At 39.9% G+C, this 24,609-nt stretch overlaps 1 protein-coding gene across 1 annotated transcript in view; it reads right to left on the bottom strand.

Moving 5' to 3' along the window:
- The window catches only part of GALNTL6 (polypeptide N-acetylgalactosaminyltransferase like 6), a 1,496,983-nt gene extending 1,485,966 nt beyond the window's left edge, over window positions 1-11,017 (bottom strand). The window contains exon 1 of the mRNA XM_027548944.1: window positions 10,232-11,017. Coding sequence (XP_027404745.1) covers window positions 10,232-10,369 — 138 coding nt within the window. The 5' untranslated portion in view covers window positions 10,370-11,017. The remainder of the gene's footprint in view (window positions 1-10,231) is intronic.
- Between the last annotated feature and the right edge of the window lie 13,592 nt (window positions 11,018-24,609).

The raw sequence follows: 24,609 nt of genomic DNA, 5'->3' as shown, positions 1-24,609 counted from the left end.
GTCTGGTATTCCATCTCTTTCAGAATTTTCCACAGTTTATTGTGATCCACACAGTCAAAGGCTTTGGCATAGTCAGTAAAGCAGAAATAGATGTTTTGCTGGAACTCTCGTTTTTTCCATGATCCAGTGGATATTGGCAATTTGATCTCTGATTCCTCTGGCTTTTCTAAAACCAGCTTGAACATCTGTAAGTTCACGGTTCACATATTGTTGAAGCCTGGCTTGGAGAATTTTGAGCATTACTTTACTAGCGTGTGAGATGAGTGCAATTGTGTGGTAGTTTGAGCATTATTTGGCATTGCCTTTCTTTGGAATTGGAATGAAAACTGAACTTCTCCCGTCCTGTGACAACTGCTGAGTTTTCCAAATTTGCTGGCATATCGAGTGCAGCACTTTCACAGCATCATCTTTCAGGATTTGAAACAGCTTAACTAGAATTCCATCACCTCCACTAGCTTTGTTCGTAGTGATGCTTTCTAAGGCCCACTTGACTTCACATTCCAGGATGTCTGGCTCTAGGTGAGTGATCACACTATTGTGATTACCTGGGTCATGAAGATCTTTTGTGCACAGTTCTTCTGTGTATTCTTGTCACCTCTTCTTAATACATGTTTATTAGATGTACAAAACAGTATGTTTATTTACTACCTTCAGTGAATATTGTAAAAACTGAGAAAAAGGCAGCAATATTATTTGCTAAGTTTCCCAAAATGGAGTGTTTACTTTGTACCAGTCTGCATATATTAATCCAATTTGATCCCCCTGCTACCCCTTTAAGAGTTTCTACCTGAGCCAACATATGAAGAACTATGGTTCAAAGATGTAAAATGTCTTGCCCAAGAGGATATATTTTGGAAAGTGGTGAAAACAGCATATAAACCTGAAGTATTTGATTATTCCTCAGCTTAACCCCAACCCCCCTGTCTAATTTTCATAACATGACGAGGCTCAATATTCACCCCCTGGAGCAATTAAGGACTGTCCCAAGAGTTCAGATCATTCTGTTCCTTTTCTGTTTTGAAAGCACAGTACACACACACACACACAGACACACACACACAGAAAATGCTACTATGCACTGCTTGCTTGTTTCATGACTAGATATTGTATCTCTCCAATTCACTACTGAGAAAATTAAGAATGGGCACAATGCAATATGCTTTTTTCTATATCCCTCTAACTCTACTGAAGGAAACAGTAACTCTATAAAGTAGTTCTGTAGTTAACTGAAATAGTTAAGAATCGTTTCCACTCTGCTTCTTAACTTTTGGTCTTCAGAATAACTATTACCTCTCAAGACCAAGACTTAAACAACAAAAGCAGTTCTCAGACTCTGACTTGTAATTAATGTAGAAAAAAATGCTTATATGTGAAAGTGAAAGTGTTAGTCGCTCAGTCGTGTCTGACACTTTGTGAACCTATGGACTGTAGCCCACCAGGCTCCTCTGTCCATGGGGATTCTCCAGGCAAGAATACTGGAGTGGGTTGCCATTTCCTTCTCCAGGGAATCTTCCCAACCCAGAGATTGAACCTGGATCTCCTGCATTGCAGGCAGATTCCTTACCATCTGACGCACAAGGCAAGCCAGGCATGGACTTTGTTATAGTAAATGATGCTGCTGCTACTGGTAAGTCGCTTTAGTCGTGTCCCACTCTGTGCAACCCCATAGACGACAGCCCACCAGGCTCCCCCATCCCTGGGATTCTCCAGGCAAGAACACTGGAGTGGGTTGCCATCTCCTTCCCCAATGCATGAAAATGAAAAGTGAAAGTGAAGTCACTCAGTTGTGTCTGACTCTTAGCAACCCCATGGACTGCAGCCTACCAGGCTCCTCTGTCTATGGGATTTTCCAGGCAAGAGTACTGGAGTGGGGTGCCATTGTCTTCTCTGATAGCAAATGATAGTGGTCACTATAAACAAACATTGCTCTCTGTTTTTTTCCCTCTTTTATTAAAAACTTCAATTTTAGAATAATGTTTGATGCAATATACCAAAAAATTAGTTGTTTGTTTGTTTTGCAATAAACAATTGCATGTAAAATAAAATTAACAATTTTTCCTTAAATACTGGACCAAAAATTATGGGAAAATTTTTTCTATTATTTTCTAGATCCTGTTTATGTGTTTCTTCAAAAGATCTCCCTGCCAGATTTAACAATCCATGGCAAGTCCTGTACCATAGTCATTGCTCTGTTGTGCTGTCTTGACATTGCCTTGCAAAGAGAAATCATCTGTAAATATTTATCAAGCAAACACTATTTATCTTATTAAAGGCAATGATTGCTTACAAATGCTCATACTATGTATTAAAAAAAATCTATATTCATTAACCCTTATTACATGCTGTTCAAGATACTGAGCATTTAATCCTCACCAAAAATAACAACACAAGAAAGACATCGTCTGCACCTGATTTAGAGAAAACTGACAGAGGAAGACCCATGACTGGTTAAATGTCCTAAAGTGCTACGTGCTGTTAACGAGCACTTGTTACCAAAAGGTAACAAGACAATATGGAAATTCTGATATTTCTCCACAAATTAAGTTCAAATGGATTCTCTTACTGGGAAGATCTAGCACAGTTAAGGAAAAAGAAAAAGAAATTCACTCAAACTTCGGTGGTAGCCCTGACAATTTGTTCATTTTATTGTATTAAAAAAGATCAAAATGATCAATAATAAAATCTCTTGACTCTGGCTTTCTAGACTTCAATGGAATGAAGTAACATTCCATGAGGATTTCAGAACTTGAACTGAATTTGAAATGGATCTTCTCTACCATCACTGAGACACACCATTCCCTACAACATAGAGATGATAGCCACCACCATGGCCTCTGACAGGCACAACTTCCTTGCTAACATCAATGGATAATGATAAATTGCACTATTTATGATCTGTGCGACTTTCACATTGCTTTGCATGGCGAGTGTGCTCAGTCATGTTCAACATTTAGCAATCCCATGGCTTGTAGCCCACCAGGTCCTCTATCCATTGGATTCTCCAGGAAAGAATACTAGAGTGGGTTGTCATGCCCCTTTCTCCAGGGGATCTTCCAAACCCAGGACTCAAACCTATGTCTCCTATCTCTCTCGCATTCAAAGGCGGATTCTTACTACTGAGCCACCTGGGCAACTCTCACAGGCTAAATATTTATGGTGATTTTCATACTTGCCAAAGATGATGTAAGTACTTCTAGAGACAAATGCACTTGTCCTTCTCTCCATACTTTCCTAGAATTAAATTAATAACATTTAAATAAACTCAGCTGATGATTTTTTTTTTTTTTTTAGATTCAAAGCAGTGGAAAAAGCAAGAAGTTATAAAAGTAAAAAACTGTAGAAAATGAAACAGTTGGGTGGATTTATTTTTTCTTCACAAGTGAGACCATGTGTGTGAATTCATGTACGTGTGTATGCGTGTTGCTAAATAAGTATGTGAAATGAATACATTTAATTGGAGAATACTGCCAATTCAGTCCACATTTTTTCCCCACTAGACTGGAAGTAGAAAAGTAGAGGAAAACTGATGGGATTTACCTTAAACCCTAAAAATACCCTTCTCTGTTCACCCTCTTTCCAGCCACCATGTTAGAGTTTGGTAGTAACAGACATCAGCATATTAGGGGATGCTGAGGGTCATTGTGGCTTGACACTTCTGGGGACCCGTCCCTTCCTTTCAACTTTAAATAAACCCAGTATAGATATTTTTGTGCTTGGATACATACATACTCTCAGCAGCATGAATGTTTTTCATTTGTTCTTTTTGGCCACCTATTCGAACTTCCGGCTTCCTGGGTGGCTCAATGGTAAAGAAGCAGCCTGACAATGCAGGAGACGCGAGTTCAATCCCAGGATGGCAAAGATCCCCTGGAAAAGGGAATGGCAGCCTACTCCAGTATTCTTGCGTGTAGAATTTCACGGACAGCGGAACCTGGAAGGCTGCAGTCCATGGGGTCACAAAGAATCAGACACGATTTAGCGATTAAACAACAATGACCACAATTCAAGCATCCCCACTATATTTTGAGTTAATTTAGGATCAACTAGCTCTGTGGGGTCACAGACTGACGTCCTAAGAGAGCAAGTACTTAATTTATGAGAGTCTGGCTTCACTTTTCTGATGGTCTCCAGAACCTTCTATTTTTTTGCACATCTGCAATGTTGACTCTGTAATAGCACTTTAGTAAACACATATGTAAACATGAAAGAAAGAGAAGAATAACATGCTCACGCCTGATGCTTTTAAGAGCCAAAAGTCCTGCCTCATCCTTCCAAGCATGCCAAGCAAATGTGAAGGAGAGGCTGGACCAAATACATCCTGACCTGGGGTGACAGGACATTCACACCATCTTCCCCTATTGTTAAGTCTGATCTCCCTCCTTCAGGTCATCCTGGAGGTCCCTGCACTGGCTATCATTTGTATAAAGTGTTCCAAGGGAGATGTTGTTACAAACTTCTCTACAAGTTGTCATGGCAACTCCTGACAAAACTTCCACACACAAATTTCAATTATCTTCTCGAAAACACTAAACCATCAAACTTTCTCACCCTTCTCCCTCTGTATTTCACCCTTGATTTGGTTTCTTATATAGAAAGAATAAAATGTATAGGAGGCTAATTGATTCAGCACAGCTTGTTCAAAAATAAACACACATAGAGAGAGAAGAAGAAGAAGAAAAAAAAAATTATCTCTCTCTCTTTTTTCTTTTAACCAGATTGTGAACAGGAGATTCTGTTCAACATTGTTGCCTAGGGGGCAAGTTGGAGAACTAATCATCTCCAGATCACAGTCAATAATTAAAGCACTTGTTACAGGACTCTGCGAGGTGCAATACTGGAGCAAGTCAGGATGTATATTTCCATAAATTCAAGAAAAGGTCCTTCTGCATGCTGATTTAAAATCTACTTCTTAGCTAATTGAGAACATTATGGCTCAAATGAATGCATCACTTCACACCTAGTGTGTTGATCATATACTGAGGGCAGGAGGAGTGAAAACTTTACTTTCTTATTTCTTTACTTTTCTTTTCTTTTTAGCTTTTCCAATATCTAAGATGTTTGCTGGAGAAGAAACATAGACATTCTTCAAGCTTTATGGTCAGGGTGACAGACAGAAGCATGAGTACGTCTGCATACACTCAGTTCCAGATATCTAATATCTTCAAATCACAAGATAAGTTTAAAACACCACAGAAAAAAGTTCTTGCCAATAAGATGAATCCCCCCATCCCAACAAGTGTGGTGCTGATTAATATTAGTAAAGTTGGACAAAGATGCTGAGAAATTTCAGGAAAGACACACACACACACACACACACACACACATATATATAAAGCCTCACATCTGTGGAGTACAATTTACTTGTGGATTTGATTAAAACCAAAATGTTACCTCACAATAGTTTCAACAGCCAAGATGTGATCTTAGGACTTTATGTACCTTGTTATAGCAAAAGTTTGATTAGCCCTGTTTTACACACAGAAATTCTGAAGTACTAAGAAAGAGGAAGGTTCTATAAATTAAGTGACTTAGATAGCATATCGAAGAGCAGAGACATTACTTTGCCAACAAAGGTCCATCTAGTCAAGGCTATGGTTTTTCCAATGGTCATGTATGGATGTGAGAGTTGGACTGTGAAGAAAGCTGCTGCTGCTGCTAAGTTGCTTCAGTCATGTCCGACTCTGTGCGACCCCAGACGGCAGCCCACTAGGCTCACCCGTCCCTGGGATTCCCCAGGCAAGAACACTGGAGTGGGTTGCCATTTCCTTCTCCAATGCATGAAAGTGAAAAGTGAAAATGAAGTCATTCAATTGTGTCTGACTCCTAGTGACCCCATGGACTGCAGCCTACCAGGCTCCTCCATCCATAGGATTTTCCAGGCAAGAGTACTGGGAGTGGGTTGCCATTGCCTTCTCTGGAAGAAAGCTGAGTGCCGAAGAATTGATGCTTTTGAACTGTGGTGTTGGAGAAGACTCTTGAGAGTCCCTTGGACTGCAAGGAGATCCAACCAGTCCATTTTGAAGGAGATCAGTCCTGGGATTTCTTTGAAACAAATGATGCTACAGCTGAAACTCCAGTACTTTGACCACCTCATGTGAAGAGTTGACTCATTAGAAAAACTCTGATGCTGGGAGGGATTGGGGGCAGGAGGAGAAGGGGACGACAGAGGAAGAGATGGCTGGATGGCATCACTGACTCGATGGATGTGAGTCTGAGTGAACTCCGGGAGTTGATGATGGACAGGGAGGCCTGATGTGCTGCGATTCATGGGGTCTCAAAGAGTCAGACATGACTGAGCAACTGAACTGAACTGAACTGAAGTGTTCAGTGTTGTTTTTGGTGTACTTCATGGGAAAAAAATCCAGGTCAAACGTATGCTTCTAATATCATTCTGAACAATTCTGAAAATATGTGATTTAAAGTTCTGAGATTTTGATCTTTGTTTTAATCATTATTTCAAAAATTGCAAAACCTTCATATTCTGAATATTCTTGAATTATTTTTCACTTGTACTGAGTATTGAGTTGCATCTCAACTTAGTTGTTGAACTACTTTATAGCTGCTTTTAAAATATTAACCTATTGTATTTAAGGAAAGAAAGTATTTGGGGGCCCTTTTTATCTATACTTGCATAAATAATTAAAAAGAAAGGTATAATAATGCTAGATGCAGTAGTTTTGCTCTAAAATATTGCTTTGCTCTAATTAACATCCTAAGGAACGGCTTAATTAAGATCTAAATACATAACCTTAATTCAAATGCAACTGAAACCAGAGAAGAGTAGCAATACAAAATCAAAAAGAAAGAAATTAAAAATTACTGTACAATAACCATAGAGTAATCACTTCAGCTGAATATAAAATTCATTACCAATAAATTATTTTAAAATGTATATATTTCTAAACCATGTATAAGTCATCTTAATAAAAATTAAAAAGCAACAAATAGAACTCAACTAAAAATAACATAATTATCATTGATAATTTAACAACATAAGCAGGAAGTATAAAATATTTTATAAAACCCTGATTTTTATAAAATTTTCATAAAATCTTAAAATTCTTAAAAGATTAATGTTTATTTCTGTAACTTGATTCCATTTTGCAGAGCCCAAACAATAAAATTAGCTTTTTAAGTCTTCCATTATTATAACTACTTTTTTTGGTCCTCATTAGTTAATTGTGTGGTAAACCTTTTAGATGAACAATTTAGGGACTTTTTTTCATATATTTTCTGCATCATAGATGGGGCAAATATTGAAATATTATAAGAATTATTATAAATATTACTTTAAATCATAAATTACTGTAAATACAAATGATTAACTTGTAACAGTATGGAAGACTTGAGAAAATATATGTAAAATACTAAACATCTTGACAATGCACAGTTTCTATCAATGCTTTCTCATTTACCTCCCTTTATTTTATCTCAGAACATACCAATGCCATTCATACTGAGTGGTAGACAGCAAACTATTGGTGATGTGCTCTGATAAAATACAAGTGAGGAGGATCATCTTCACTTTAAAAGTATCATCCATTCCATGATTTTGTATTTCTAGAAATTATTTTCCTGCAAGCCACTATAAATGAAACTGTTTAAAATGTGAAGGTTTCCCACTGCTGGACTGCCCTTTTCCACAGAACGGCTGGAAAACCAGACTCTCCTTCCAGCATGTGACTTGGTCTCAATCCCTTCAGTGCTAACCAGGGCCAATGAGCTGCTCATTATCCTTACCTGGAGCATTTCACAACTAAGTGATAACTAAAGTAACAGATGGGTCTTGAAGAATAGGTAGTGATTGACCATTAAAATGCCTTTGTAAAGGAAATTACTAAATTACTAAATTTAAATAGCACAAGTCAAGTTATATACTTTAACTGAAAACTTATGTATTTAGTTGACTTACTTTGAAATGTGGATACCTTAGTCAAATATTATATCACAATATTAAACATGCTTAATTCATCATTACAAGTCAATTTTTATTTGGTCAAGTATATATATATATATATATATATATATACACATACATAATGTGCATATAAATAAATTTTTACATATGGCTTATCTCTTACTTATCAATGCTTGTATAATGATGTCAATATACCCTAATTTTCTTTACAATTAGATTTAATAATAGAATAAAACCAATGAAGGCTTATCTTTTATTGCTTTACAATGAATTCTATCTTTCAGGAAGTGATAGTTTCTACATTTCAACTTAATTTTGTATCTGTAAGAAAGCATCAGTTTTGAAATCATTAGCTTTTTTAGGTTAAAACATACTGAAGTATGCAACTGGCATTCATTTCATGGCACAAACTGCCTTTTGTTTATTCTTGGTTTTAAAACTGCCCAGCTGGAATGCCACAGGATCCCCTTCAATCTTGGTTATTTATTCCACACAGTATGAAACTTTGAGAAACAGTCCCTTCTCTTGCTGCTCCATGCCTCTCATATCCACTAATTTTTTACCTGATATTAAACATCATTTGCACCACCAAAGAAACAGGAATAAGAAAACCGTTATAGAGATGATAATAACAAGCAAAGAGAGTTGGTTTGCCACACTTTATTTTTTTTATGCCATTGAACAAATAGAATTCTCATTAAGGGTCGAAACCAATGGAGCTGGTGGGAAAGTTGTAAATACTTCATTAATAAGATTAATTAGAGCTTTATGTTGGCTATTCCAGCAAATGATTCAGATGGCTATTGTTAACCGAATGCAAGGAAAAATCATTTTGTTATCATTTTATCAATATTGGAATGGAGATTTTAATAAAAGTAGCTAATTTTAATAATTAACTACCAATATTAATAACATTCAGCTTCTCTTAAGGGTTGGAGAAATAAATGATCTATATAGGAAAAAAAGTTTCACATTGAAAGTATCAACCTTTTTTTATTGGAATGACAAAACAGAATATACTTCAAATCAAAGTCATTCACCTATTATAAAGGATGACAGTGATCAACAACGGAATGGAAATGTCAACATTTTCCCTCAAAATTCCAATCCACCAAAATTCATAAACAACTAGTAATCCTTAACATTTAAGAGACTGGTAACGCTTTACTTGTCATAATGAAAAAGCAGATTACTTCCATATACTTTACAACTAACCACCCACTGTGTAAAAGGAAATTCCACTTCGTTAAGTATAAGAGCAGATATTTTAATTGTCAGTAATAAATACTGTCATCCACAAATGGGCAATTTAAGCACCTTCTGTTTGTGGAAGGCACATAGTGTACATGGGTGATGACCCGTGAAATTAAGATTATTCCCACTCCAAGGTGATGCACAGGACTACCTGAAGGAGTGTTATATCCACATCATGAAAAAGGCCGCATTCTATTGTTAAAAGTTTAATGGCAGAAGCTAGTTTATTCGTAAGTAAAGAATTTAACTATATTGAATTTCACCAGTGTTCTGGAGAGGATATTTTGCTTTACCGTTAAGAAAGATAGTTCTTTTGGTCCATGTTAAGGTATGACCCATGCACCCACTAGTAGACTGAATATTAAGTAAAACATAAATGTGGTAGGGGTGTGTGTGTGTGTGTGTTTGTGTGTGTGGGTATACACGTTTAACTCCACTATATGGCGTTTCGGACATGAAGGAGAGCTTTTAGCAACAAACTGTTACTACCAGACTGTGAAACCGAACGACCTCCTTAGTAACTGCCTGAAGACCCCACACAGTACCTTAGCAACAGGGCAGGAGACACAAGACTTTACCTTTCTGCATGGCAAAAAAAAAAAAAAAAAAAAAGGTGTTGCTAAGCAAAAATATAGAAAACTGTAACTTGGTTTTTGAGAACCACTTCACAAGTTTCACGATTTAATCGGCCCAATTCACTTTAATATAGACACACAAACTCCAGGAGAAGCAAACACAAATCTCTGAAACTAAACCTGTACTATATATACATCTCCTTTCACGAATAAGCAGTTACCTCTCATGTAACCTCTAGATCAATGGAGAGGAGCTGTTTCTTCCTTTTGACCTCTCATCCTGCTTTTTCACTTTATTTTGCATTTCACCCATGTCATTGGTCGCGCTCTTAAAAAGACTACTTGCTTAAACCCCAAAGTCTCTAGAGGCTTGTAATCAAAGCTCTGCAAAGACCTGGGAGCTGATGGAAACTCGGCACACCTGCCTGCGGTGGCCGGCTCCAGACTCCTGCCCCTCCGGGATTCTTCTCTGCGCAGCACTTACCTGCGGCTCCCCGGGCTCAGGGGATTTCACCAGGTGCTTCTCCTTGTATAGAGACCAAAGACCGATATTGGGCAGGAAAATTAAAGCCACCATGAATAACAAAGTCATCTGCAGAAATCTCTTCTGTTTCCTCTTCATCGCAAATGGTAACAGAGAAGAAAAGTTACAGGAGATGGTTCCCTGCCCGACTCTCGTTTGAATCCAAAGCACCAGAAACTGAGGAGAAGCTAAAAACTTTTTGCTGCGTGCTCAGCACCAAGATGCACGATTGAAGGGGAGTTAGGCATCGGCAGAAGCAACGCAAAGTTAGTTTCCCCCCAGAAAACTATGACGAAGGCATTAGCTATTGGCTCAGAAGTCAATGACTCCAAGGAGGAAATCATTAAGTCTATCGACCTCCAGTAAAAAGCCACGGAGTAAATATGATCCTTCCAAAGACTAATCGTAAGTTATGAAAAAGTCAATAGCATGCTGGATACTTAAGAAAACGGGAGGTTTGGGGTTTCCCCCTCGGCGTGGGAGGGCTGAGCTGCGCAGGAGAGGGCTGGCAGGAGGTCTGCGTGGGAAGCGGCTCGGCCCTAGCAAGTGGCAGGAAGAAAAGTGCTCGCTCTCTACCCCAGCACATCACCTTTCTCGTCTTCCCAGGACGTCTCCTCCTGCGCTCGCCCTGGGAGAAGCCACCTAAACTCCAGTTCAAGTCCCTCGGTGGCCAGCGCGCCGGCGGGCTCCCGGCGGTCCGGGAGACACGGTGTCCCGGGCAGAAGTGCTATTTGGAGAGAAGTCCGAGAACTCCCGGGCGCTCACGCGCCGCGCCGACCCTCGTCGGCGGGCAGCGGCTTGGCGACCCAGGTGCCCGGGGGCAGGAGGCTCCGGAGGTCGGCGGAGGCGCCGCGCCGTCTGTGCTCGCGCGGCGCCCGGGCTGCGGTCCTCCGCCAAGTGCGGGCCCTGCCCATCAATCGCTCCTCTTCCTCGGCGACGCTCTCAAGCCCCGGCGCTCCTGTTAGCATCCTCTCCCGGCAACGGAACGAGCCCAGAGGAACATCGCCGCACTTGGAAGGCGAAGCTCTCACGCTCCTCGCGCCGAGGAGGGAGGGTGGCGCCCGAGCCGAGCTAGGCTCTCGGGGCGCGCGCGCGGAGGGCGAGGTGGCAGAGGCGCGCGCTGCTCCCGCCGCCGTCGCCTGATGCCCGCCTGCGCGGGGACGAGGCTGTGCCGGCCACGTGCGGGAGGCCGGGCGGGCGGGGAGGGCAGTCCCCCGCCGCCAGCTCCTATATAAGCTCGCCGTGACGCGAAAAAGCCGAGCAGGGCGACGCCGCCGCCGGACCCGGATTCCAGCTTCTCGCCTGTGAGGTCTCCTCTCTCCACCCCGGCGGTTCGCGCGACTTTGGACCCCTCGGGAGGCCCGCGCCCCAGCTCGCCTCACACCAAAGGCTCCAGACCGGAGATGCGGGGCGCGGGGGGCCGCCTGGTCGCGGGGTTTCCTCGGGCTCCTCCGTGGTGCCGGCGGGCGCGGAGGCGAACCGAGTCCGGGGATCCTGCCCCGGGGCTCCCAGGCCGCCGGACCAGGTGCGCGACGAACCGGGGGGAGGGCCGGGACCGCGACGCGAGGCCGGGCGGAGGCTGGGGCTCTGGGCCTCGGCTTCGGGAGCTACACCGTGGAGCCCCGGCGGCTTACCTAGGTCGGCCCGCGCCTTGGCCGGGTGAGATCGCGGTGCCGCCGCCTCCCCGGCCCCGCTTGTCCGCGCGCAGCGCTCGGGGTCGCAGCGGGGCCACCTGTCCCTTTGCCCTCGCACGCACCTCCCGCGGTCCCCAGGCCGAGTGGGGGTCGAGCCTGGTCTCGGCGGGAAGGCCTCCCCCTTCTCCCCGGCGCCGGCATGCGCCACCGGCCCTGACCGCACACACACGAACCTGTGGCCGCGTCTCCAAGGGACCTGCGTGCCTGGCACGGAGTGGGGGCACTCCCGGGATCCGGGGCTCCTAACTCCTGGAGGAAGGGGGACTTGCAGGAGGCGACAGACAGACACGCAGCACGCGCTGTGTCAGCCTGTCTAGAATCGAAAGAGCGCCATGGTCACCTCTTTGTTACAACTGGAGGTGATGCCCACAAGCTTGGGACGATAGGACGGCGGGTCCAGGAGGGTCCTTTCTCCCTCTCTCCTTTCCGTCGTCCTCTCTTACATCCCACTCCCGCTCCAGGTCCCCTCCCCTCCCTCTGCTGCCCACTTCTCTCTCCCTCCTGTCTCGCCTGATGAAGACATAGATGTACATGAGTGTGAAGACACATGCTTTCAGCTCCTTAGGTTATAATTTTAAAATGTATCTGAACAGTACATACTGACGACTACATGAGTAAAGCTTCGTGCTGCAGTATTTGCTTCTGTGAATTACTTTCATTTCAAGAGTATGTAAACATATTTAATAAATAATGTCTGAAGATGTCATTTAGTTAAAGACCAGTTACCGTTTCATTTTACACAAGTGCAACTTCGGAATCTGGAGAGGACGGGACATAATTCTTCACCACACACACACACACACGCACACACACACTCATACACATACACATTCTCACTCTCTCTCTTCTATACCCTGCATAATTTTCTAATCTCCTTTTTGTCTCTTAGCAAGTGCCATTCTGAATCATAGAAATATGAATTCTGGGAAGCACAAAACAGGGAGAGGTTTGCTGGGATTGATGGATCCTGAAGGAAAAGATTTTGGAAAACTATTCATATTTAAATATATAATATGTTCTGTCTTGTAGATAGAGTTATTAACAATTAAAAAGTAAAAAAAAAAATCTCAAAGATACCTTTGAAATTAAAAAAAATTAAAATCCTTCATATTTTAAATAATGCCAGTTTATTTGTGCCTTAAAAAAATAAACAAGTCCTGATCACAAATGGACATATCATCATTCTGTTTTATAAATCCAGGATTCTGACTTGAACCATGCCTCATTACCGTTATTCAAGTGAATTGTCCTGCAAACAGTACTTTGGGAACCATGGTTAGTCACAGTGAAGGTGTGTACCTGTTATTCCCTACATGAAGTACATGTAGAGCCCATGGGATTATTATGCTTTTACAGCATAGCTCTAGGCAATCAGTCCCCGCCCTCCATTTTACTTATTCATTTACTTACTTACTTGGTTATCATCTCTTTCACAATTCCACATGTAAATTTCTAACAGATGACAATGTTCCTAACTAATATTGGTATTTATTTTAGCTTGTCACAAACAAACAAATAAAAAAAAGCTTTATGTGACTCTGAATTCCTTTGTTCAGATTATCCAGATGAAATATATATATATAGATAGATGTATTTTAATTGGTCATTAATATTAATCTAATCAAATTCCCTGTCTTTCATTCCTCTTTATATCCAAAGACACCCCCTCAGAACCCTTTTGCTCCTTCATTCTGAGTCAATCTGGAACCTCAGGTAATCAGAGCCCCATGTGCCCAGCATTGTGTTAATACTACTGGGACACATGAGGAAAAAATAAATAAACAATAACTGGGACCTTGAATAACTTACGTTCTAGTTGAAAATACAACATAAAGGCAATTGGAGAAATACAGAAGCTCAGCTGTTTGTGTTAACCTTCTATTGAGCCAGGTTCTGCCTTGGAAGAGGCAGAACATTGCTTCCTTTAAGCTCACTCTAAAATTTGGTGACTTAAAACAACTATAATACTCAGGATTCCATGCTTTGGATAGGCTCCACTGCGTGGTTCTGCTTTCTCAGATGTGAATGTGGGCTGGGGATGGGTTTGATCCCTACCTGGCCGGCAGATCACCTGGGGCTCTGTCGGTTGGAACTGAACTTGAAAGAGAAACATTTGCTCATCATTTTGCCATATTAACATTTCCCCTCTGAATTTACTAGTTTAAAGCTTTATATCTGAAACTGATAAGTCTGGTGAAAGTCAATTGTTTAAAAAACCAAAAAATGGTCACCGACAGTCTCCTGGTGTTCTTACCTTAACTCTACAGAGTCACAAAATAATAAGCTTTATTAATAAATAACATAACAAATGTTATAATACTGGAAGAGAAGATTAAAAAGTAATTGATTTTCAAGATTATACTATGGTACATTATCTACATTTTAAAATAGTTATATTGAAATGTATCAGTGAAATGGTTTATACTTAGTTTTATCTTCTATCTAAATATGGTATGATTTACTTTTATTTAGATTTGCCTTTTCCAAGTTTTTATCAGAATCACAGATACTAGAGCATAAAGGTAATGTATCTAGAAATGGAAATATATTCTGTTCTTATTTAACCCAATAACAATACCTGAAGTATAAAAATTCTTAAATTGTTCCCTCTGAATAAACAGGGTACTTTATTATAAGTATACCTTTAGCTAAGTTGTTTTTTTCAGGGGTGGGGGTGATCCTCCAGTGAAAATTGGGAATTGATTATATTAATAATAGTTATAATAAAAGTAAATTTAAGCTATGCTATTTTTGTGTCATTAAATTAAGACACAGGTTAAGAGGAATCTTCTTCAATCGATTTCTCTGAAATTACAATGTTTGTCACTACACAGTAAAGAGAAATAAGAGACAAGTAAAATTTTAAAATGTGATATTTCCCTATCACTATCATCACTGAAATTCTTCAACAAAAAACCCAAGTCAATTTCATTATATATGCAAATGCTGCTGGGTAGAAAGAAGATACAAATCTGAACATTCTCACAGAATTTTCAGTACTACAAGGGACTTAAAAAGTGTTTGCAATTAAATGTGCTACAAATTAAAGTGTGACAAATGCTAACTAAAAGAAAAAGGAGGTTATTTCTTCCTGGCCTAAATATTTTCAAACTAGAGAAGTTCTTCACTTTGCGGCATTTAAGTTCTTAGTCCGTAAGTCTACCTCTAAATATCTTTATTCCTCTACTAACAGAATATATCTTTACTCAACTATATTTTCTTTCCCTATACATTTAATTCCCTGATAGCTCAGACAGTCAAGAATCTGCCTGCAATGCAGGAGACCAGGGTTCGACCCTGGTTTGGGAAGATCCCCTGGAGAAGGAAATGGCAACACACTCTAGTATTCTTGCCTGGGAAATCCCATGGGCAGAGGAGCCTGCAGGGCTATAATCCATGGGGTCACAAAGAGTCAGACAAGACTGAGTGAGCACTCACAAGCACTCTAAAATATTCTGTGTTTTGATGAGAATACTATGAAGTTTAGCCTAAGTAAAATATCACCAACAGACTTGATTTGGGAGGATTGCTCTTCTTGGTCTTGGGAAGTAGACTGTTGAATTAGATGCAGCTCTTTTTGTGATTTACTAAGAAAATAGAAATATTATGAAAAAAATTAGCTCCTGAATGAGATTCCATTCTCAGTAGGCTTATGTGGATTCTCTTTTGCCTATATGAATGAAACTTTAGAAAAATTAGAAAAATTTTAGAAAAATTCTTGGTATTTCAGAAAACATCTTCATCTGAGCTCAGTACACTAAAGCAAAAAATTGAGTACTTTATATAAACAGATTTTTAACCTGAAAAATAGTCATAATTCTGATTAAAAATCCTAGGTTATATTCTTTTTTGAAATATTTTCTCTTTGTAATATGATTAAGTAAGCTTTCAAATAAATATTTCCCATTCCATAATGAGAACTTCAAAAGTAGTTTCAGGAAAGAAACTTGGACATTTGTGAAACAGGAATCATAAATGTTTACATCTGTCAATCAAATAGATAAATCAATAGAAATATATACAGATAAATGGATATTTTGATAATAAGGATTTAAAAACTACTAGTTTTTTTGACCAAGGCTTCATTGAGAATTGCATGCAAGGATTCAAAGACTGAATCTGTCTATTGCAATTCATGAAAAACATCAAAATAGCAGCACTATCAAACTGCTAAGGAGGAGAATGCAAATAGATGTGAAAACCTGTGCTCACTATACACTGACATACCCACTTTATACCTAGTCAGTAGCAGAACTCATCAAGGTAAAATAAGAACATCTTCACTAATCAGTTTTCTCTAATACCTAAAGTGAAAGTGTTAGTCGCTCAGTCGTGTTTGGATCTCTGTGACTCCATGGACTGTAGCCCACCAGGTTCCTCTGTCCATGGGATTCTCCAGGTAAGAATACTGGAGTGAGTAGCTATTCCCTTCTCCAGGGGATCTTCCCAATGCAGGGATCGAACCCAGGTCTCTTGCATTAGAGGCAGATTCTTTACCATCTGAGCCACTAGGGAAACCCTCTAATACCTAAACTTTAAACTAATTAATTTTTAAATAAAATATCCACCATTTTATCTTCTCTCCGAAATGAAAATACTCATTTAAAAATATTGAATCTGTATATATGTTTGCAAACATTTGTACAATTTTAACATCGCATGTCCAAATTTTCTTTGGTACTTGAAAATATGGTGTGTTTCTAAAATAGTGGCTACTTTTCTATCCTAATCATCCAGGAAGTCAAAGCCGATAACATATTTTATCCCTAACATGCTATACATGCTCAATACATAGTTTTTGAATGAATAAATATATAAATAAATGTATATCTAAACATTATCATTGCCTGTGGAGAATTCAGTTCAGTCGATCAGTAGTGTCTGACTCTTTGTGACCCCATGGACTGCAACACACCAGGCATAATCATGTTGAAAATTCCTCAAATATTTCATACCTACAATACGATCCTACAACTTGCACCCAAACTATATACTCAAATAGCTTGTCAAAGTCTTGCTAAAAGACTTACAATATCAGTATGACCCACGTCCTCTATACCAACCTCATCCCATACAATTCAGCTGCACAATTGCTCACTGTATTGAAATAAAATCAATCTCCCTGGACAGTAGTGCTGATTCTATGCCTAGTATCCACCCAGTATCCATCCAGTCCCTTTTCCACATGACAGTATTTCCCTCACTTGATGATATTCTGTTTAGTAAAGCTCATCCATGGAGCCTATAATGTATTTGGTAACATTTTCAATATCTTAATTTTGATTGAGAGTAAACTTATTAGCTTATTTTTACATATAAAAATAATTTTCATAAAGTAGATAAATTTATCTTCAGGTACATAATATATGATCTTTAATTGGGTGGAAGTTTCATTCTCCGCCCAATCCTCTTTTTCTCATCCCTTATGAATGCAGTTTCCTGGAATATACAATATATATATTGTATATATATATTTCCTGGAATATACAATATATATATTGTATATATATATTTCCTGGAATATACAATATATTCCTTGGAATATACCAAGATACAGTATCCAAATCTACTTTTAACTGTGCTATTTTCTCAACTCAGAATGTGCAGAATCAGTAATTCTATATTCTTCTGTAATATTCTACAGCAATGGTGGTATTTTCTTCAGATTATAAGCATATATTAAGTAGTATTATAAAACCACTTTGAAGATATTTTCCAAAAATGACTTAAGGACTTTTCATGGTCCCTGTTTAATTAACACTGGTAACATACTTTATAGAAAGTATTACTTAGGGAGGAATAAAAACAATATATTCAACAGCTATAATGGCTGCTTTTAATGTCAAAACATTGAAATAAAATCCCCATAATATTATGTCTATAGTATTAAAACCTCATATATTACCACTAAAGCAGCAGTTAAATGACCACCTTTTTCCCCAATATTCATTTGGATAATCTGGCAAAAGATGAACTAGGAAAGGACAGTCTTAATGGTTAAAATGAAAGTGTGAATTCAGATTTACAGAGAGTGGAAGTAACATCAAATACAAAATGATAACATTCTGACTCCCTGATTTTAGATTTCCATCTAACTTGACTTTTTGCTTGCTAAGATCTATCTTGTCAAGATAATGCCCCACTGTCCATCATTCACCTATCATGTTATAGGGTGGACTTAAGGGAACTGACATTCTGTGAATAAACCAGGCATCCAAAGACGTCTGGAGAAAAGGACTTTGTACTGATGGAAAAGGGACAAGCGTGTTGTACCTCTTCCCCTTGTTGCCCTCACACCAGGTACAGTGTGGCTGAGGCTGTGTTCCCCTCAGCTTCCCTCCTCACTGCTTCACAGTGAGATTCAGGAGTCTTTGTGTGGCTATTTTCTGAGATAAAATTCAGATTTGACCGTTTTGTCAAAAAATTCCAAATATTCACGAAGTACAAAAAGATGCACTTGTATACAACAATAATTTGTTGTTATAATTTTTATTTGATTACATCATCATTTCAACATCCTCAGTTTTCCTAGAACAGTGGTACATTAATTTCAAAATATGCTGTATAAAAAAGAAAAAGCAGATTTATAAATTACCCTTTGTCCCTTAAGTCTATCAAGACCCCACAGATAAGGTAGGAGATTCATGAGTGATCCCTTTATTTGAATAACTAAGGACGCCTATCTATTTTAAGTAAGGTAAAGTTTTACTTCATTCAATTTTCATATAATTCTTAGGCTTCTTCTAAGTGTAAGTCAGTCTTTTAGGCAAGTTTCATACAATAGTAAACAGAATAACATTTTCTGTTGTCATAGATTTTACATTCTAATGTGGGGAGAAAAAATAAAAAAAAACTAGATTTTAAAAATAGATGCAAGTAGAGATTATCATGGAAAGTGAAGAAAGTAAAAGACAAATACGGTATGATATCACTTACACGTGGAATCTCAGATATGACACAAATGAACCTCTCCATGAAACAGAAACAGAATCAGGAACATAGAGAATATACTTGTGGTTGCCAAGAGGGAGCAGTGTGGGAGAAGGTAAGAGTGGGAGTTGCTGCTGCTGCTGCTAAGTCACTTCAGTCGTGTCCAACTCTGTGCGACCCCATAGACAGCAGCCCACCAGGCTCCGCCATCCCTGGGATTCTCCAGGCAAGAACACTGGAGTGGGTGGCCATTGCCTTCTCCAATGCATGAAAGTGAAAAGTGAAAGTGAAGTCGCTCAGTCATGTTGGACTCTTCGTGACCCCATGGACTGCAGTGGGAGTTAGGGATTGGCAGATGCAAATTGGTATAGAATAGATAAACAACAAGGGCTTGCTATAGAGCGCAAGGAACTGTACCTGATGTCCTGTGACAAACCATGCTGCTGCTGCTGCTTCGTTGCTTCAGTTGTGTTTGACTTAGTGTGAGTCCATGGATTGCATGCAGCCCACCAGGCTCTTCTGTCCACAGGAATTCTCCAGGCAAGAATACTGGAGTGGGTTGCTTTCCTTCTCAAAGGGATCTTCCTGACCCAGGGATTGAACCCAGGTCTCCTGCACTGCAGGCAAATTCTTTACCACTGAGTCACCAGGGAAGCTAGTGACAAACCATAATGGAAAAGAATATGAAAAAGCTGTAATTACTGCTGTATAGCAAAGAGACTCAACTATCTATCTACATATAGATACCTATACATAGATAGCCGAAATCTGTTTATCTATCTAAATAGATAGATAGAAAGCTGTGTCCTTTTGCTGTACAGCAGTAATTCTTATCATAGTCCAATTTCAATCAATAAAAATAAATTTTAAAAAATAAGCAGAAGAACTGAATAGACATTTTCCCAAAGAGGAAATGCAGATGGCTAACAGGACATGAAAAGACATACAACATCACTAATTATCAGGGAAATGCAATTCAAAACCAGAATGAAATATTATCTTATTATCTGTCAGAATGGCCATCATCAAAAAGAACACAAATAAGTGTTGGTGAGGATGTGGAGAAAAGGGAAATTGTTGGTAGAAATGTACATTGGTGCAGTATATGGATGTTACACACATATATCTCCAAGATACAACTGTAAAATCTTATGAAAAAACCTGAATGGATGTTTCATGCTTAATAAAAAATGAAATTTTGCCATTTTAAGCATGGGTGGACTTGGAGGGCATTATGCTAAATGAAATAACTCAGACAGAAGAGACACAGGATATAATTTATATGAGAAATCTAAAAAATGCAACAAGGCCTTCCCTGAGAGCTCAGTTGGTAAAGAACCCACCTGCAATGCAGGAGACCCCAGTTTGATTCCTGGGTTGGGAAGATCTGCTGGAGAAGAGATAGGCTATCCACTAGTCTAAGTAGTGTGAGTCACTATACTGTGCACCCGTAACTTGCATCATACCACTGTACATCCACAATATTTCAGTACAAAGGACCATATATCATAAAGTGCATGGTGTAGGAGAAGGTTGATTAGCACAATAAAGGGAACAAGTACAGGAGGGAACAGAGAAGGGGGTCAGGGTAAGAGATTCATAAGCCGAGCTGTAAGGTAGGGACCTCTGGATGACAGCTAGGCAGCCTTGAAGGAGAGGTGGTCAGAAGCAACAAATGTAGCAAAGAGCATCTCAAGCAAATGGCACAGAAAATGCAAATGTCTGGAGGAGGGATGGTGCCTGATATGTTACCTGGAAATAACATTGTAATTATTCTTTCATTAGGTAAGCCATTGGGTTGGACAAAAAGTTCGCCCCTGTTTTTCTCTTAAGAGCTTACAGAAAACTGAAAGAACATTTGACCAACCTAATTTGTTTTCCTTCTCCCACCAATAAACAAATAATTTCTAAACAAATGCAATAAACAAATACTTTATTTTTAATTACTTGTTTTCTGTTCATTAGTAGCTGTGGCATGAAGTAGGATAACTGACATTTTTTTTTTCCTCTGGCGAAAAACAATTTCTTGCTATGGATACATATATATTTATGCACATTTATATGTACATATATTGATATCATTTACTTTATATATTTATATGTATGTACACAAATATATAGGCCTTCCCTGGTGGCTCATATGGTAAAGGAGATGCAATGCAGGAGACACGGGTTTTGATCCCTGGGTAGGGAAGATCCTCTGGAGGAGGAAATGGCAACCCAGTCCAGTATTTTTGCCTGGGAAATCCCATGAACACAGAAGCCTGGTGGGCTTCAGCCCACTGGGTTGAAAAGATCTGGACACAATTCAGCAATTAACAGACACACATACACATGCATATCTGTGTATGTAAAGACTTGTTCTTATACACATGGGGGTGGGAGATAGTGTGTGAAACCCATTTTTCTCAATATTCTTCTCAAAGTAATCAATGGCCAAGGCTTCTGAAGGGGTTATAAAGATGGATAATGATGATAATAGTGGCAAACATTTTTCAAGAGCTTGCTATGCGTCCAGCATTTTCTAAACGATTTACAAATATTCACACAGTTTTTGAACAACTGTCCTCATTTCAATGATAGGAAACTCAGGCATAGGAATGCTAAGCTTATACTAAATAATGCAGGAAGTTGCACACAAATGTAATTGACATAGCTGAGAAAATAGTGTTATTGCCCATTTGCCTGTGTAATTCATATTATTCTTTCAAATCACAAAGTATTTTACCTAAGTAGACCCATGTGCGTACATTCATGTATGGTTTGAGAATGTTAAGAGGATAGGTTCCCTCTGTTTGGTTGTTGTTTACTCGTCCAGTCCTGTCCAGCTCTTTACGATCCCTCTGTGTATGGGATTTTCCAGACAGGAATACTGGAATGGGTTGCCATTTCCACCTCCACCAGGGATCTTCTTGACCCAGAAATTGGACCCACATCTCCTGTATCTCCTGCATCGAAGGCAGATTCTTTACCACTGAACCTTTGGGGCTGGTCTAAGATCCACTATGAACACGCTGCAGGTCTCCATTGCTACCCTGGGGCAGACATCACTAACAGATAACTACACTCTTGCTGGGTCATTCTGGAAACATTTAACTCAGTGCTCCAGGCAAGCCTGACTGTAGAATGGAGGCAGCAGTTACCATGGAAGCTATCTGCTGTCCTGCAAGTAGGCAACAGTGAGCCATCTAAAAGCATCTAAGAAGGAACTGACATATATGATGGGGTATTTTGGAGAATTTCAGTGTCAACAGATGGAGCATGGTTTGCTTTATGAAAACTGAAAATAAGGATAGCAAACCAGAGGCTATTGAACATTTCAGTTATAAGATAATGATTCTCTAGGGTAAGAGGTCAGGCTTCCCAGGTGGCTAAGTGGTAAAGAATCCCCCTGCCAATGCAGGAAATTCAGGAGATGCAGGTTCAATGCCTGGGGGTGCAAAGATCTCTGTAGGAGGAAATGGCAACCCAGTCCAGTATTCTTGCCTGGGAAATCCTGTGGCCAGAAGAGCCTGGTTGGCTACAGTCCAAGGGGTTGCAAAGAGACAGACACCACTGAGCAGGCACACAGGGTAAGACATTAGCATTGGGAAGTGGAAAGAGGGGCCAGAGGAAGGGCACGCTGTAAAAGAGAAGTTGAGATTTGATAACAACTGTGTGTTGTGGAGGGAGAGGTGTTGAGTGAAAAGTCCTTGCTTTATCCTTCCAGCCGACCCTCAGCTTTGCACCCACAGTATACAAGTCCCACACTGCAGGTCTGTCACGTTCATCTTTAGAGAAGAGGGATTCAACAAACAAAAATCATTTTATAGTAAAGGCACTGCTTAGAATGGGAAAAATTAAATTCCTACTATCTAGGGAGCAAGCCCATTTGTATTTTAATTTTAGAGCCTGGCGTGATGGACAAGGAGACGTCAGAATAAGGAATGCAATGCTAGGATGAGGGTTTCATAAAAAGAGGGAAAACTAAACAAGCAAGTCAGTTTGCAGAAACCTCCCTTTTCTCTGGCTAAATACATATATTCTGAATTTAAAAAAGAAAAACATTGTGCTATGTTTCTCAATAATATTAAGCCAATACTCTCATAATCCATGGGATCGCAAAGACTTGGACACGATTGAGCAACCAACACTCACTTATCTCACTAATAATTTTTCAGAATAGAATCAAATGTCAGTTTTTAATTCAACCATTAATACCCTTCAGCTCTCACTTTTCAGCACACACAAAAAATAAACTTTCAGCTATATATCCATAAGAGGGAAAAAACTAAATATTATGTATCCATAGTTTTATAGTACCAGGGACAATTCATGGAGATACATGTTAAGATTCAGTAGAATCAGGGGAGCTTGGCTAAATTGAATATGCAAAGTGGCAAGAACACTGGTGGGCTGCCCCAGTGAATTAGATGATAAAGAACCTGCATGCCAGTGTAGGAGACATGGGTGCTATCCCTGGTTCAGAAAGATCCCCAGAGGAGGGCATGGCAACGCGTTCCAAAATTCTTGCCTGGAGAATCCCGTGGACAGAGGAGTTGGTGGGCTATAGTCCACAGGGTCACAGAGTAGAACATGACTGAGTAACTAACATTCAGTTCAGTTGAATTGAGTTCAGTTGCTCAGTCATGTCCGACTCTTTGCTACTCCATGGACTGCAGCATGCCAGGCCTCCCTGTCCATGACCAACTCCTGGAGCTTATTCAAACTCATGTCCATTGACATGATGAGGTCATGATGGTGATACCATCCAGCCACCTCATCCTCTGTTGTCCCCTTCTCCTCCTGCCCCCAATCCCTCCCAGCATCAGAGTCTTTTCCAATGAGTCAACTCTTCGCATGAGCTGGCCAAAATACTGGAGTTTAGCTTTAGCATCATTCCTTCCAAAGAACACCCAGGGCTGATCTCCTTTAGAATGGACTGGATGGATCTCCTTGCAGTCCAAGGTACTCTCAAGAGTCTTCTCCAACACCACAGTTCAAAAGCATCAATTCTTCAGTGCTCAGCTTTCTTCACAGTCCAACTCTTCCATCCATACATGACCACTGGAAAAACCATAGCCTTGACTAAACAGACCTTTGTTGGCAAAGTAATGTCTCTGCTTTTCAATATGCTATCTAGGTTGGTCATAACTTTCCTTCCAAGGAGTAAGCGTCTTTAATTTCATGGCTTCGGTCACCGTCTGCAGTGATTTTGGAGCCTGCAAGAGATAAAGTCTGACACTGTTTCCACTATTTCTTTCCCATGAAGTGATGGGACCAGATGCCATGATCTTCATTTTCTGAATGTTGAGCTTTAAGCCAACTTTTTCACTCTCCTCTTTCACTTTCATCAAGATGCATTTTATTTCCTCTTCACTTTCTGCCATAAGGGTGGTGTCATCTGAGTATCTGAGGTTATTGATATTTCTCCCAGCAATCTTGATTCCAGCTTGTGCTTCATCCAGCCCAGCATTTCTCATGATGTATTCTGCATATAAGTTAAATAGGCAGCATGACAATATACAGCCTTGAAGTTCTCCTTTTCCTATTTGGAACCAGTCTGTTGTTCCATGTCCAGTTCTAACTCTTGCTTCCTGACCTGCATACAAGTTTCTCAAAAGGCAGGTCAGGTGGTCTGGTATTCCCATCTCTTTCTGAATTTTCCACAGTTTATTGTGATCCACACAGTCAAAGGCTTTGGCATAGTCAATAAAGCAGAAATAGATGCTTTTC

The sequence above is a fragment of the Bos indicus x Bos taurus genome, chromosome 8 (genome assembly GCF_003369695.1).
Source record: "Bos indicus x Bos taurus breed Angus x Brahman F1 hybrid chromosome 8, Bos_hybrid_MaternalHap_v2.0, whole genome shotgun sequence".
Taxonomy (NCBI): Eukaryota; Metazoa; Chordata; class Mammalia; order Artiodactyla; family Bovidae; genus Bos; species Bos indicus x Bos taurus.
Note: the sequence above shows the minus strand (reverse complement) of the source record. Positions and strands in the feature narration are given on the sequence as shown.